The sequence below is a fragment of the Quercus suber genome, unplaced genomic scaffold, assembly GCF_002906115.3.
Source record: "Quercus suber isolate HL8 unplaced genomic scaffold, Cork oak 2.0 scaffold_417, whole genome shotgun sequence".
Classification (NCBI taxonomy): Eukaryota; Viridiplantae; Streptophyta; class Magnoliopsida; order Fagales; family Fagaceae; genus Quercus; species Quercus suber.
The window spans coordinates 524,317-537,445 of NW_027069868.1; the positions used below are offsets into that span (position 1 = coordinate 524,317).

At 31.8% G+C, this 13,129-nt stretch overlaps 1 protein-coding gene across 2 annotated transcripts; it reads right to left on the reverse strand.

The window, feature by feature from the left end:
* Positions 1-5,186: 5,186 nt before the first annotated feature.
* On the reverse strand, positions 5,187-8,537 carry LOC112040088 (uncharacterized). 2 transcript variants are annotated; one of them, XM_024072989.2, is made up of 5 exons: positions 8,405-8,537; positions 8,186-8,297; positions 7,364-7,619; positions 5,598-5,729; positions 5,187-5,477 (listed from the first exon to the last, which is right to left on the reverse strand). In XM_024072989.2, the coding sequence occupies exons 1-5, from the start codon at positions 8,497-8,499 to the stop codon at positions 5,353-5,355; spliced, it is 720 nt and encodes a 239-aa protein (XP_023928757.2). In that variant the 5' UTR covers positions 8,500-8,537; the 3' UTR covers positions 5,187-5,352. The 2 variants fall into 2 exon arrangements, with proteins under 2 accessions (XP_023928757.2, XP_023928758.2); XM_024072990.2 differs by having other exon boundaries at positions 5,187-5,474; positions 8,405-8,535.
* Positions 8,538-13,129: the final 4,592 nt, after the last annotated feature.

The window sequence follows — 13,129 nt, forward strand, 5'->3', positions numbered from 1 at the left end:
GTGTTTAGATCTGCAAGGCCAATGCTGCTAATTCTTGTGATGCATTGGATTTCATCTGGATAATGATAATGGTAGAACTACGTTTTCCAACTTAAAGTTCAAAAGTTGTCCCCACAGATGACGCCAAACTAATGAAGCCAAATTCGTAAGTTGATAAGTTTGTCCAGACGGAACGGGAAGGATTAACTTGACATCCCTGTAAAAGACTGACAGCGAATCGTGACAGTCATAGACGTGGTGCTAGCCAATGAACCCCCGATGGCAAAGTCAGATATATTAGAGAGAAAACGTTAAGAACTAATAATATTATGATGTCTGTACCTTTGTTTTAGGTTTGATGTAGTTTATATAGGCCTTTTGCCTTTCTAGCTGTTAGGGGCCTTCAATGGTGGCTTAAGTGCTACTTTTGTAACGCCTCTGGTGATTAATGAGGTGATATGAAGATCCTCCAACGATCATGTCCCCAAGTTCATCTATTTCTAATGGTCCTTGCATTAAATGATCTCTTTATGGCACTTTGGTCACCCAATGCCCTCTTTGGAAGATGAGAATTTCTCGGTTCATCACTTTCCATTTCATATATATGTTTTTCATTAGCCCCCACACACATCATAATCTCTTCATCTTAAACTCCTTATTCTAAATCTTGTGTTTACTTAGCATATCATCACAACTGATAATCCATATTCAAATTTTGAATGAAAATTAAAATTACCATACCCAAACCCAAACCCAAAAGAAAATAATTGATCAAAAATTGATTTTTTTTTTTAAAAAAAATAAAGTTGAAGGAAAAATGGGTTGAACTATGACCTGACCCAATTTTTTCAAGTTGGGTTAAGTTAACCCGTCTAATCCATAATCCGACCTATTTTTTTAAATTAAAATGAAAAATATGAATAAATAAAATTCAAATTTGCTTGGTTTACTTGTTTCTTTCGGGATTTACAGTGCACAACTTAAACCTAATTGACAATTATAATACCAGTGCCATGCCTTTTTTTTAATATTAATTTTTTAAACGTTTTGGACAATGCCATTCAAATATATATTTTTTGTTAATGCTATGCAAACACAATGATATCAAAAAACAATTAAGGTCTTTATCTAGTTGCACGCAAGCGAACTAAAGGATGAATGATTGAGGTCTTCTTCTCACTTGAATAATGTAAGAAGTAATTCTTTTAGATATCAAATGACAAAGTGCATGCCAAGATAATCTAGTTGTAGTAGAGTCAAAAACAAATATTTGAAATTATAAATATGTATGAAAAGCATTCATAAGTGTGAAAAGGTGAAATCGAAGTATATCAATAAAATTGACATAAATTATGAATGCTTAAGCTTATTTTTTAATAGTCCATAGCTAAAATAAATGGTTTTTTAAAAATAAAATATGATGTTCACTTGAGTGTGTTGCTTAACAATGACATAATATACATAACGAGACCATATATAAATAAGTAAACAATCAAATTTTGATATACATTCTCAAATTAAAATAGTGTGCTAACCACAATGCATCTAAAATTAAACACAATTATAATTAGATTATTAAATAAATTTTCAAGATTGTAAATTTTTTATTTTTTATTTTATTTTTCATCAAAATAGCTATCCAAATAAGGCATTTGTAATTATGTTCTTTGTTTTGGGATGTTAATATTGTGTGAAAATGGAACTTGTGTAATTTTTTTTAATTAAATTTTCAAATACTAGAATAAAATCCTTTGTATTTGTGCGTCTTTTTTGGGTTAACAACAGTGGATTTGTATAGTTTTATTATTAATGAACAAATATCAATTTGTTGATTTAAGATTTTTTTGACATGGGTGAATCCAAATTAATACATTTCACACCAAATAATTTGCTACATGACTTACCAAGTGGCAAATACATATTAAAAAAAAAAAAAAAATCATGGGATAAAAATAAAATGTGGATCAACTTGAAACCAAACTAACTCGTTACCCAATTGACCAAACTCGTTTTAACCCATTTAAAATGACTTTTTTTTTTTACCCAACTTGAACCCGACCAATTTGTTACGTCTAAACATAAACGTGGCAAACGAGCGAGACAGGTCAATCGGGTTGCAGGTCAAGTAGGGTCGACCCGTACTTTTCAATTTGGAAAGTCATGTTTGATTATCTTAAAATCATACAAATCCCAACATTACTAACCAAAATAAAATAGCACAAAAGATATTTTAAAAAAACACACAAGTTTTATTTCTAAACAATAACATTCCAAAATATTTATAAAAAAAAATTATGAAAACCTTATTGGATAACTAATTTGACAAAGAATAAAAACATAAAAGAAATTTACAATCTTAAAAATTAATTTTATAATCTAATATCAACTGTAGTTGGCACAGAATATACATTAAAGTTTAACTGTTTACTTATTTATATATGGTCCCTTTTGCAACTATCATGTCATTATTAAGCAATATACATTCCAAGAAATATCATATTTTATATTAAAAAACTGTTTATTTTGGAAATGAATTGTTAAAAAATAGGCCTAAACATTTATAATTTATGATAATTTCATTGATATACTTTGGCTTCACTCTTTTAACACTTATGAATGTTTCTTATACATATCTATAATTTTAAATATATGTTTTTAACTCTACTATAACCAGATTATCTTGACATGTACTTTGTTATTTGATATCTAAAAATCTTCACTCATTACAGATATCTCAATCATTTATCTTTCAATTCATTTGCATACAATTATGTAAAAGTTTCAATTGTTTCCTTAAGGTCATTGTATCTAAATGACGTTAAATATGTATATTTGAATGGCATTATCAAAAAAAATGTTAAAATTTTGATTCTTTTTTATAATAATAATAATAATATTGTCCACTATATATTGCTAAGGGAAAATTACAACTTACTTACCTGTGATTTGACTGAAATTTAAATTGTCTACCTATAGTTTGAAATTTAACATTTTAGCCGTCTAAGGTTTTACCAAAATTTAAGTTGTCTACCTGTAATTTGAAATCCCATGACACAAGTGTTCCCCTTGATTTGTTTTGATCTTATATTTTTATGTTTTTTGTATTTTTAGAGAAGAGAAATATAAAAGTGGAGTAAAATTACATATTTAGCCCTGTTTTTAACAAATGTGGGTTACAAAATTGTAACTAAGCTAATCTCAGATGGGTAAAATGTCAAATTTCAAACCACATGAAAGTAACTTAAATTTTGGCCAAACCACAAGTGGATAAATTATAATTTGCCCTATTTAGGAAAAAAAAAAAAAAAGGAGTTATAATTTTCCCTATTGCTAATTGAGTTTGACTTGGCACCGTAAAGCTCACAACAAATAATAAAACTAATAATGCCTTAATTTATTTTTACCTAAAAAAAAAAGTTTTAAAAAACAATTAGGTCAAGGGTTAGCTAGGTTGGGTCAGATGACTCGCAAAAAATGAGTTGGGTCACAAGTCAACCCGTTTTTGCTTCAGGTAAAAAGATCGAGTTTGAGTTGGACTTTTTCAGGTCCACAAATTTGGACCTGTTTTGCTATGTATATCTAAACATAATGTATCAAACGAAATCTTTTATATATATATATATATATATATATATATGTTTCAAGATATAAATTCATACCTTTAATATATATATATATATATATATATATGTTTCAAGATATAAATTCATACCTTTCTTGTTGAGTCAGCAATAAAGGTGACATAGTACAATGAGGCTCCAGAGATTATTGGAGCAAGCCCCACACATTTATTTAAACCAACTCTAAATCTTGGGTGTCCTGTCAATATTTGATAAACTAACCCTATATTGTTTCTGGAGGATAAAGTTCCACACAAACCAAATCTACAAATTTTCTATTCACCCTTTTTTCACTCATATGACCAAGCCAAGGGTGCCACAGATTAGAAAAGAATCTTGAAGTGTTTTCTTTCATTTGCAAAACTTCTTTTAAAAATTTTAGTAATGGAAACAAATCTAAACCATTATTGTCAAGATAAATAATAAGTTTGAGAAAAAATTGAAGATTAAAACAACGTTATGTCATATCTGCAAAAGTGGAAAATTGAATCGTCATTTGCTAAAAAAATAAAGTGCAAAGCTAGTAATCACAATTTCAAGAAAATTTAGGCTATTGCCTAACTCATCAAGACATCAACCCAATAGAGCCAACCTTGAAAGGATGTCAATCTCCATCGCCTTGTCACATACTCATCAATAAACTTCCAACATTTGGTGATTATAGTGTAAAACTAATCAGTTATTGCATATGGAGTCAGGTTTTTGTTTTTTATTTTATGTCTTTGGTAGGCTGTACCCAAAATACAGAACTCACACATTTGGAAGGAGTGATTGATAAACACTCTTATCCTCTCTTTTTTTTTCTTTTTGGGAGAATCAAATTGCAAGGACTTTTTAATTCTTTATTTTCCTTATTTATTTATTTTTTAATACAAGATAAAAATTCTACTCTAACCTAATCTAAGTATATGTATGTGAAGATATTAAATAACTATTGCACATTTGCATATTATAATATGTCTACATTTGGAACTAGCAGTTTGAAGAAATTTAAATCATCACTCAACGTAAGATTAATGATACAAATGCAATTTATTTCATAACATTTTTTCAAACTATTGATATGACAGATTCTTACTAGTTTTTTTTTAAACTCATCACTAACATTACATTTTTACTTACCAATAATCATCCACCATATCAATAATTTGTAAAAAAAATTATAAAATAATTTATGACTTTAGCATTTTCCTCCAACATAAAATAATAAGGAAGACAGCAAAAGAGCTTTGCAATTTTAATCAGCCCAATTCTGATATGTGATCATAATATTTTGTTAACTTCCACTACCGTTAAACCAAAAATAATAGGCTTCTCACAAGCTCTTGATCATATCATGGTGTCACTTGAAGAACTTCATAAGAACCTTTTGCTTATGTTGTTTCTTTTCTCTTCATTGGCATAATTCCAATGATTGTACAATCCACTCTAGGAGGTTTTTTTTTTTTTTTTTTTTATTTTTTTTTTTTTAAAGATACGTGAAGGATATTATTTTTCCATCACTTAGACATATATGAAAAAAATTGTGACATTTCATTTTTTACGGTATTTTCAAGTCAATCGGTTTTTATATATTGGAATGGACGATTTCATTAATAGTCACAAGTAATGTTATTAGTTTAGCTTAAGAAATAGGCTTGATGAGCTATACACACCCACAGACGAGGGAGAGAGCATACAGAACAAAATAAATAAATAAACATTCTCTAGTCTTAGTATCATATCATAAAATACTTGTCAAAGACAATCAAAGTCAATGCCACTCTATTCCTCCTAATGTGGTAGAGCCCACCCCTTCCCATACCTCACTGAAGCCTACTTCTTCGTTGTCAACACCTTCCATGTTGCAATCCCACCAGCCACAGCCATTGGCATCTGCTAGCAGTTAGAAATACCAAAATTTTCTTTAATTGGTTAAGGATAAAACAACAACTAAGCCTTCAAAATAGAATATAAATTTAATAAAAGATTTGAAAAAGAAAGATATAGCTGACTAACAGTGATTGTAAAGAGGTCTTTGCTTCTTCTTGCTATTATATTTCTCATCCTTTCCTTTTTCCTTTGGTTTTGGATCACCTCCAAGAACTAACAAATGCTTTCGAGCAACATATTTCTCGTCACCACCTGCACCTGATATCCACATAATTTAAAGTCAAGTTCAGAACCCAAAGATGAAATTGGAAAATCAAATGATCATTTACCACCTACTTTAATTGGATGCCAATTTTGATCCAATAATTTCACTAGATATATTTTCTTTTCTTTTCTTTTCTTTTCATTTTTAACCAATATTCTATAGATCTTATATATATATATATATATATTAATTATTATAATTACATTGGATTATGATAGAAAACACATATCACATGATGCATTTACTTCATTTCCAAACTTTTTATGCTCTTCTAACCTTGCAAATGCTTCTTTGATTATTACCCTCAAATAGATCCAGAGATCATCCTAAAGGATTTATGCACATACACATGCTCTAGCAATCTGCAAAACAGTTATGAATTCCTTTTAACCTCTGTTAGTACTATTATGAATTACATACAAACTAGGCAATAACCCAGCTCAACTCAGCCTCTTTCTTAAACTATGATGAGGAACCCAACCCTTTCAGAGGGTGGATACATGTTCCTACACACAAGGACCTTGCATGTGAGGAGTCCAGATAGAAACACAGGACCTCATAGTTCCTAAGACGTGTGCCTCACCATTCAAACTTCCTGCAGCTTTTGGAACAGTTTGCACAAAAATTTGTGTATAACTTATTAAAGCAAAAACGTGAGAGGCCAAATAATGGGATCTTCTTTGGCCTGGGTTGCTTGTTGTCTGTCCCTCGGGAGAGCCATCTAAGAATGAAAAACCAATACAATTGTTTCAAACTTTCAAAAAGATTCAGTTATTCAGGGCCCTTTTTTCCCAGAATTTTCAGGCCTCCTTGAACTTTTGTTGTTATACTTGACATTTGATTATGAATGCAATCCTACTGAAAGTAAAAGCAGAAAAAATTCTAGAAAACTTAAGTATTATGGCTCCAGCTCCTGAAAATTCTTGTTATCATTTCAGTATTTCATTAAGTAAGAGGTGGGAACAAGTCTAGGAAGTTCAAAAAACCGTAGAAGAAACAAATTTACCACATTGACAACACAACTGTGTCACTGCATCCTAGCATTTGGAGATAAAGGAATCTATCATTTAAATTTAAACTGATTCCTAATTCATATATAGATTATTAGGATTTGCTTGATAGTTGATAATTGAAATACATTGTTGAGTCACATGACACATCACCACAAGTCTACAACTTAAGATTTTGAGGGTGATGGTATCTAACATGAATTCAGTATCCTTCAGCTCATGTAAACAAAAAAATAAAAATAAAAATTCAGTATCATTAATTCTACTACTACTAATACTCAAGCTAAATGTACCAAAATCTTTGCTTCATATTGGCTAGTGCACAAAGAAACTGATGATCCATTTTCCAGCAGAATAATATGCAAAGGAGAAAGTAAAAGGTGCAGGCATTTGGGTTTTTTCATAATTCAGTAAATAAGCAACAATTTTCTAATTCTCTACTTTCCTGGGTAAGTAACGATCATTTTGAATTATTTATGTGATATATATTTTTAATTTCCTTTTTCACTAGTCCGCGAAAGCAGAACCAAGTAAAACATAATAGACCAACACATTGTAATAACTGGTACCAGATTGAAACATAAGAAAAAAAATTGCTGTAAGGTAAGATGACAAACCTTGAAATGGGTTCTTCCTTTTTCTTGATTCTTGCGCTTCATCTATGTTACAACTTTCCACTTCACCAACACTACATGAACCTCCACAACCTCCTGTGTCTTCACCAGTATGCTTGAACTGTTCAAAAAACACTTTATCCGTCACACAGTTTGTCTCTGCTTCCCCACCTTTGTTGGCCTCATTATGGCCATCAATGGAGCCACTTGATTCTCTTGGACTGGGACCCAGCAATGATGAAAAAGGCCTCGACTTTCCCTGTCACAAATTTGAACCTTTTCCTCTTAGAGTTCTGAATTTCAAATTTTAATATGAAACACACACAAAACAACGCTATGATCAATTCAAATTCTGATAAATTTTTTTATTAAAAAAGAAACAAAAACAATGTCAAATATATATATATTTTCTAGGCCAAAGTGCAGTCGGTTACTAAATTTTACCCAACTAGTGATTTTAAGTCCACAAATTTTAAAGTAACTGTTTTTACTTTAGACGCTAACAAACTTAAAATGATCGGTTCAGTCCTTTATAAAAGAGATTGATTTTAGTTACTAACAAGCTTCTTTTTTTTTTGAGAAATAGTTACTAACAAGCTAAAACTAAAAGTGATCTCTTTTCTCTAATACGTCTAATAGAATGATGACATGTCAGTTTTTAATTTGGTTAAGAAATTAAAATGATAACCCAAAACATAGAGACTAAAATCACTCTTTGTTTTTGTCCATATAACAAACACGCACAAAAGATTGCGAGTAATAGTAATAATAAATAAATCCCAGAATCTGCTTATATTTTCTCAGCAACCAAACAAACTAAAATACCTGAACCGTTCTGGGTGGCACAGAAGTAGTATGCAGTTTCCTGTCAAGGAAGTCCGCGAGCGACACGTGTGAGCCCTTCTTCGAAGCTTTGTTCTGAACACCTTCATTTGAACTAATTTCATGTACAACAAAAAATAAATGAAGAAATTAGCATCAGTTTAATTAATCAAAATGGATACATGAAGAAAAAGAATTAAGGGTATTTGGTTTAATAAGTACGAATTAGAAGAGCGAGAGAGAAATGAGGAAGCGATAGAGCGCTGCCCCAAAGCCCTGATTGTGATTGAACTTGAACAAGCGCCTTTTGGTTTCATTTCTTAACCTTTATTTTTTCTTCTTCTTCTATTTTTATCTCGTTTTAATATTTTTTGAGTTTTGAGCGCCAATAGTTTGAAATATTCGCGACAATTGAAATGTTTGGTTTCCCGGTTACTCTCCTAAATTGTACTTTTGCCCTCAACATTAGGCCAAATTTATTTCACTATTCCCAATCCAATTTCTTTTCTATCTTTTTTTATGAGGATAGTGTGTTAAATTGAGGGCGTTTGGATAGCACGTTTAAGTGCTGCGTCCGCGTTTTCTCATTTTTTTTCCTTTTTTTTTTTTTTTTCAGTCGCAACTGTTGACCCGGTTTTCTATGAACAGTGCACTTGTGCACTGTTTACGGGTCCCACAAGCTCCAATTTTTATCAACTTTTTCATTAAAAATGGGTCTCACGATACTATTTACACATTTAAAAATTATTTTGCTACAGTGTTTTCAGTTTCCAGTTTTTAATTTTCAATTTCAGCAACAATAAGTTCAATCCAAACGAACCCATTATCATCTTTTGGGCTTTAGTCATGGTTTCATTTTCTAAGTTTCAAAATGCACCGATAGATGTGAGTCACCTATTTTTTTTTTACCAATGTCAAATTACAACTTACAAGTTACAAGCTAGATTCCCCAAAAAATAAAAAATAAAAATAAAAATACAAAAAGTGGTAAGTTTTATATATTTTTGCTAAAAAAACTACACACATCAAGTGGATTTATAATAAATGTTATAGTAATTATGCATATACACATAGTTACTGTAGCTTTGCATTTTAATATTTTATTAGTTTTTTCCTCTCACCATCAGACCTCCACGCTCTCTCTCTCTACACTCTTCTACTCCATCTCACTTTCTCTCTCTACAACCGATCAATCTATCCATCTACCGCCACAACCCAACCACCACCACCACAACATTATAATACATAATAATCCGACCTCAAAATCAACGAAAAATCAAACACACCCACACACAAACACACCAATAGAGACAGAGAATATTGTTGCAAACTTGTGGTTGTGGGTCGATGCTTGAAGGCCGACTGGAACATGTCCCGTTGCTTGGGAATGAGGTCAATGTTTATGGGTCACTATAACAAGTTTCTGACATTCTGTGCTTGACACTGCTTGCGGAGATGGATGCTTGTGGAGGCTTAGGGCTTGAACAAAAGTAGAGGGAGAGCTAATCTAGCAAAGAAGAAGAAGAAGAAGAAATAGTGGCAGAGAGAGAGAGAGAGAGAGAGAGAAGATCGTGGGTTTGGATGAGAGTAGGGTGAGAGGTGAGAAAGATTAGATATGTGTTTATCATGTTTGTGTGAGGAGAGAGAGAGAGAGAGAGAGAGAGATATTAAATGAAAATACTAATAAAAAAAACTAGTGAAATACACCAAAATATTTTAAATTATCAAAATACACTCAAATCCCAAAATCTACAAAATGACCAAAATATCTTTGAAATATTCAAAATAATACCATTGAAATCATCAAATGCCCAAAATGCCTCTAAGTCTCCAAAATACTTCCAAATCTTCAAAGCTATCAAAATAAGATAACTATGAATCATCAAAATTACTAAAACAACCCTTCAAAACCTCAAAGATGATTAAAATACCAACCAATCTTCAAAATAATCAAAACACCCTCAAAAACTCCAAAATTAATGGCATATTTTTTATTCTTCAAACTCAAACATAAAAACCACCACTCTCATCACAAAAATACTAACACAAGAAGAAAAAAGTGCGATGATGACAGAGGAGAGGTGATACTACCATTTGAAGGTGTTAGCTGAATATAAAGCATGCTTGAAAAGGAGTACTTCCTATACCCATGTGAGATAGGGAGGACAAAGTGGAAGAAGTTGAAAAAATGATATATAATGTAATTTATTGATAAATATGTTTTGTCAAAAATTTTATTTTTATTTTTTAATTTGGGAAACACATAACCAGGGACGAACGCAGGATTTTAAGTTGGGGGGGGTGGGCGAAGATAAGCGAAAAAAAAATTTCAAATACGCATCCATATAATATTAATAAACTATCAACCAAGATAAATACCAAAAAATCATTGTTTCTTAATATATTAAGATACAATCATCTACTAACAAAAACAAAAGACATGAAACACTATTGTTTCTTTATACAATCATCTATGAAAAGAGAACTCGACGCTCTTTCAAATCTTCAAAATCATCTACGATTGAATCCAAACTAAATGTCGAAGCTATATCCTTTTCAATGTATAACATCAAAGAGTCCGTCAAAAAATCATCTTCCATTTTGTTTCGAAGGTTAGTTTTGACAATTTTCATAGCTGAAAATGCTCGCTCTGTAGTAGCAGTAGAAACTGGAAGAGTAAGCACAAGTCTCACCATTCTATAAACAAGTTTGTAGTGTTCTGAATTTCTAGTTCTCACTAACCATTGAGATAACTCAGATAAACTTTTCAATTCTTTGAAATCTGGATCCTGGACTACATTATGCTTAAAATGATAAAGCTCCTTCTTCAACACTTGTTTTTCATAATCTGTGAAATCTTGTGGATAGAAATTCTCTACCAACAAACAAAGATCACTACTTCTGAAAGATTTTAATGCCTCTCAAGGTTCTAAAGCTGAACTAAGCCTAAGTAACTCCATTGCATCTTCATCAAACCGATAATTTAGTTTCTGTAGTTGAGAATCTATTGTAGCATAAAAAATATTTACTCGATAATGATGCTTAATTGTAACGTTATCTTGCTGATTACGAGCTCGACCTCGCCTCGGAACATAACGAGCATTCATATCCAGGACATCAATGCAATGCTTCTCACAAAATAATATCACAGTGGTGAGTAAGCCAACCCATCCATCATCTCTAAATTTTTGGATAAGTGCTTTAGTAGATGAAACTAAATGCATGGCATTTAAAATGTCTTGAGATTGGCTTTGCAAATTTGACAAAGTTTATCAGTGATCTCCATAGTTTCCTTCTCAAGATGCAAGATGAAGACAAATTCAAATGAAGTTAAACCCTCATAAGTTGACTCTGCTTCTGCCCGATGTTCTCCATCAATTGCATCATCAATTATATTTTGTAAAACTTCAACAGTTGAAGTAACATTCTTAATAAGCTAGAAACTGATCTAAAATGTGAACTCCAACGTGTTTCTGCAGGTCGTTGTAAAGTGCCAGATTGATTAAGTCCACTTCCAGTCTCGAGCTCTTCAAGATCAATCATACGTGCTATTTCATTAGCATTGGCAACTTTCAATTGTTCATTGCGTTTGCATGAAGCATTAACAATTTTGATCAAAAAGAGCAATGCAAGAAAAAAATGACTAATGGCATTAACTTGTTTTGATGCTTTTACTAATGCCAATTGTAAGCGATGTGCAAAACAATGGATGTAATAAGTATATGGGCAATCATTCAAAATCAAAACTTGTAATCCATTCCACATACCTCGCATGTTGCTTGCTCCATCATATCCTTGCCCTCGAATATTTTGTATATCTAAACAATATTGAGATAACAAAGAATATATCCCCTTCTTTAAAGTCAAAGCCGCAGTGTCAGCAACATGAATAAGCCCAAAAAAAGGTTCTTTGACAAAGCCTTCTGTATCAACATATCTAAAAACCACAGCTATTTGCTCTCTCATGAACTCATCACGAGCTTCATCAACCATTATGCAAAACTTTGCATCACCAATTTATTCCCGAATGGCCTTCCTCACTTTGGTTGAGAAAATATGTAGAATTTCCTTTTGAATCCTAAGTGATGTGTAGGTTTCATTTTTGGGAGCTTTTTCTATTATTTCAGCAACCTTCTCATTCCAAAAAGTCACAATACCCAATGATTCAAAAAAGTTCCCATGATTTAATGAACTACAACTTTCATCTCGACCTCTAAAAGCTATAGCTTGAAAGGCAAGATATCGAATAGTAAAAATTACGGCCTTCAGATGCAACCAATTATTTGCAATTTGTTCAGTAGTGAAATGATCAACTACCCTTTGTAAATGCTGCCATCGGTTCATCAAATCCTTACACTTTTACTCGGCAACTCTATGAGCCAAGTTAGGATCTTTTCCTATATGACATTGAAAAGAACAATCTTTGCCCCCAACTTTTTTCCAATTCCTAAATCCACCAACAGTGAATGTATTTTGTCCCACAACCCCATTTGGATTATTAAAGACAAAGCAGAGTAGACAATAAGCTGCATCTGTGGTAGGAGAATATTCAAGCCATGTTGAATTAAATTCAAACCAAGAAGCTTGAAAGCTACGATTGCGCTTTCCACTTTTTGGGTATGTCTTTAAAGGAAGTTGGTGCAGACCTTTTTTAATGTAAGCCCGTCAAATTTCATCACGTTGATTAACATAATATTCCCATATTTGTTTGCGTGTTCCGGGATCATAATCCAAAGAATCAAGATCGACTCTTTGAAATTGTGTTTGAGAGATTGGAACATCAACGTTTTCCGGAATTGAGAAATACACATTTTCTAGAATTAGAGCATCCACATTTTCTAGAATTGGAGCATCCTCCACATTTTCTAGAATTGGAGCATCTACATTTTCTAGAATTGGAGTGTCCACATTTTCTGGAATTGGAATAGCAACACTAGTTGTTGGCAA

Excerpts from the sequence above, each read along its gene's own strand:
- LOC112040088 (XM_024072989.2), bottom strand. The coding sequence starts at position 8,499 with ATGAAACCAAAAGGCGCTTGTTCAAGTTCAATCACAATCAGGGCTTTG. Across the intron at positions 8,298-8,404 it reads CTCTCTCGCTCTTCTAATTC|TTCAAATGAAGGTGTTCAGA; the intron begins GTACTTATTAAA and ends ACATGAAATTAG. Across the intron at positions 7,620-8,185 it reads TGCCACCCAGAACGGTTCAG|GGAAAGTCGAGGCCTTTTTC; the intron begins GTATTTTAGTTT and ends AATTTGTGACAG.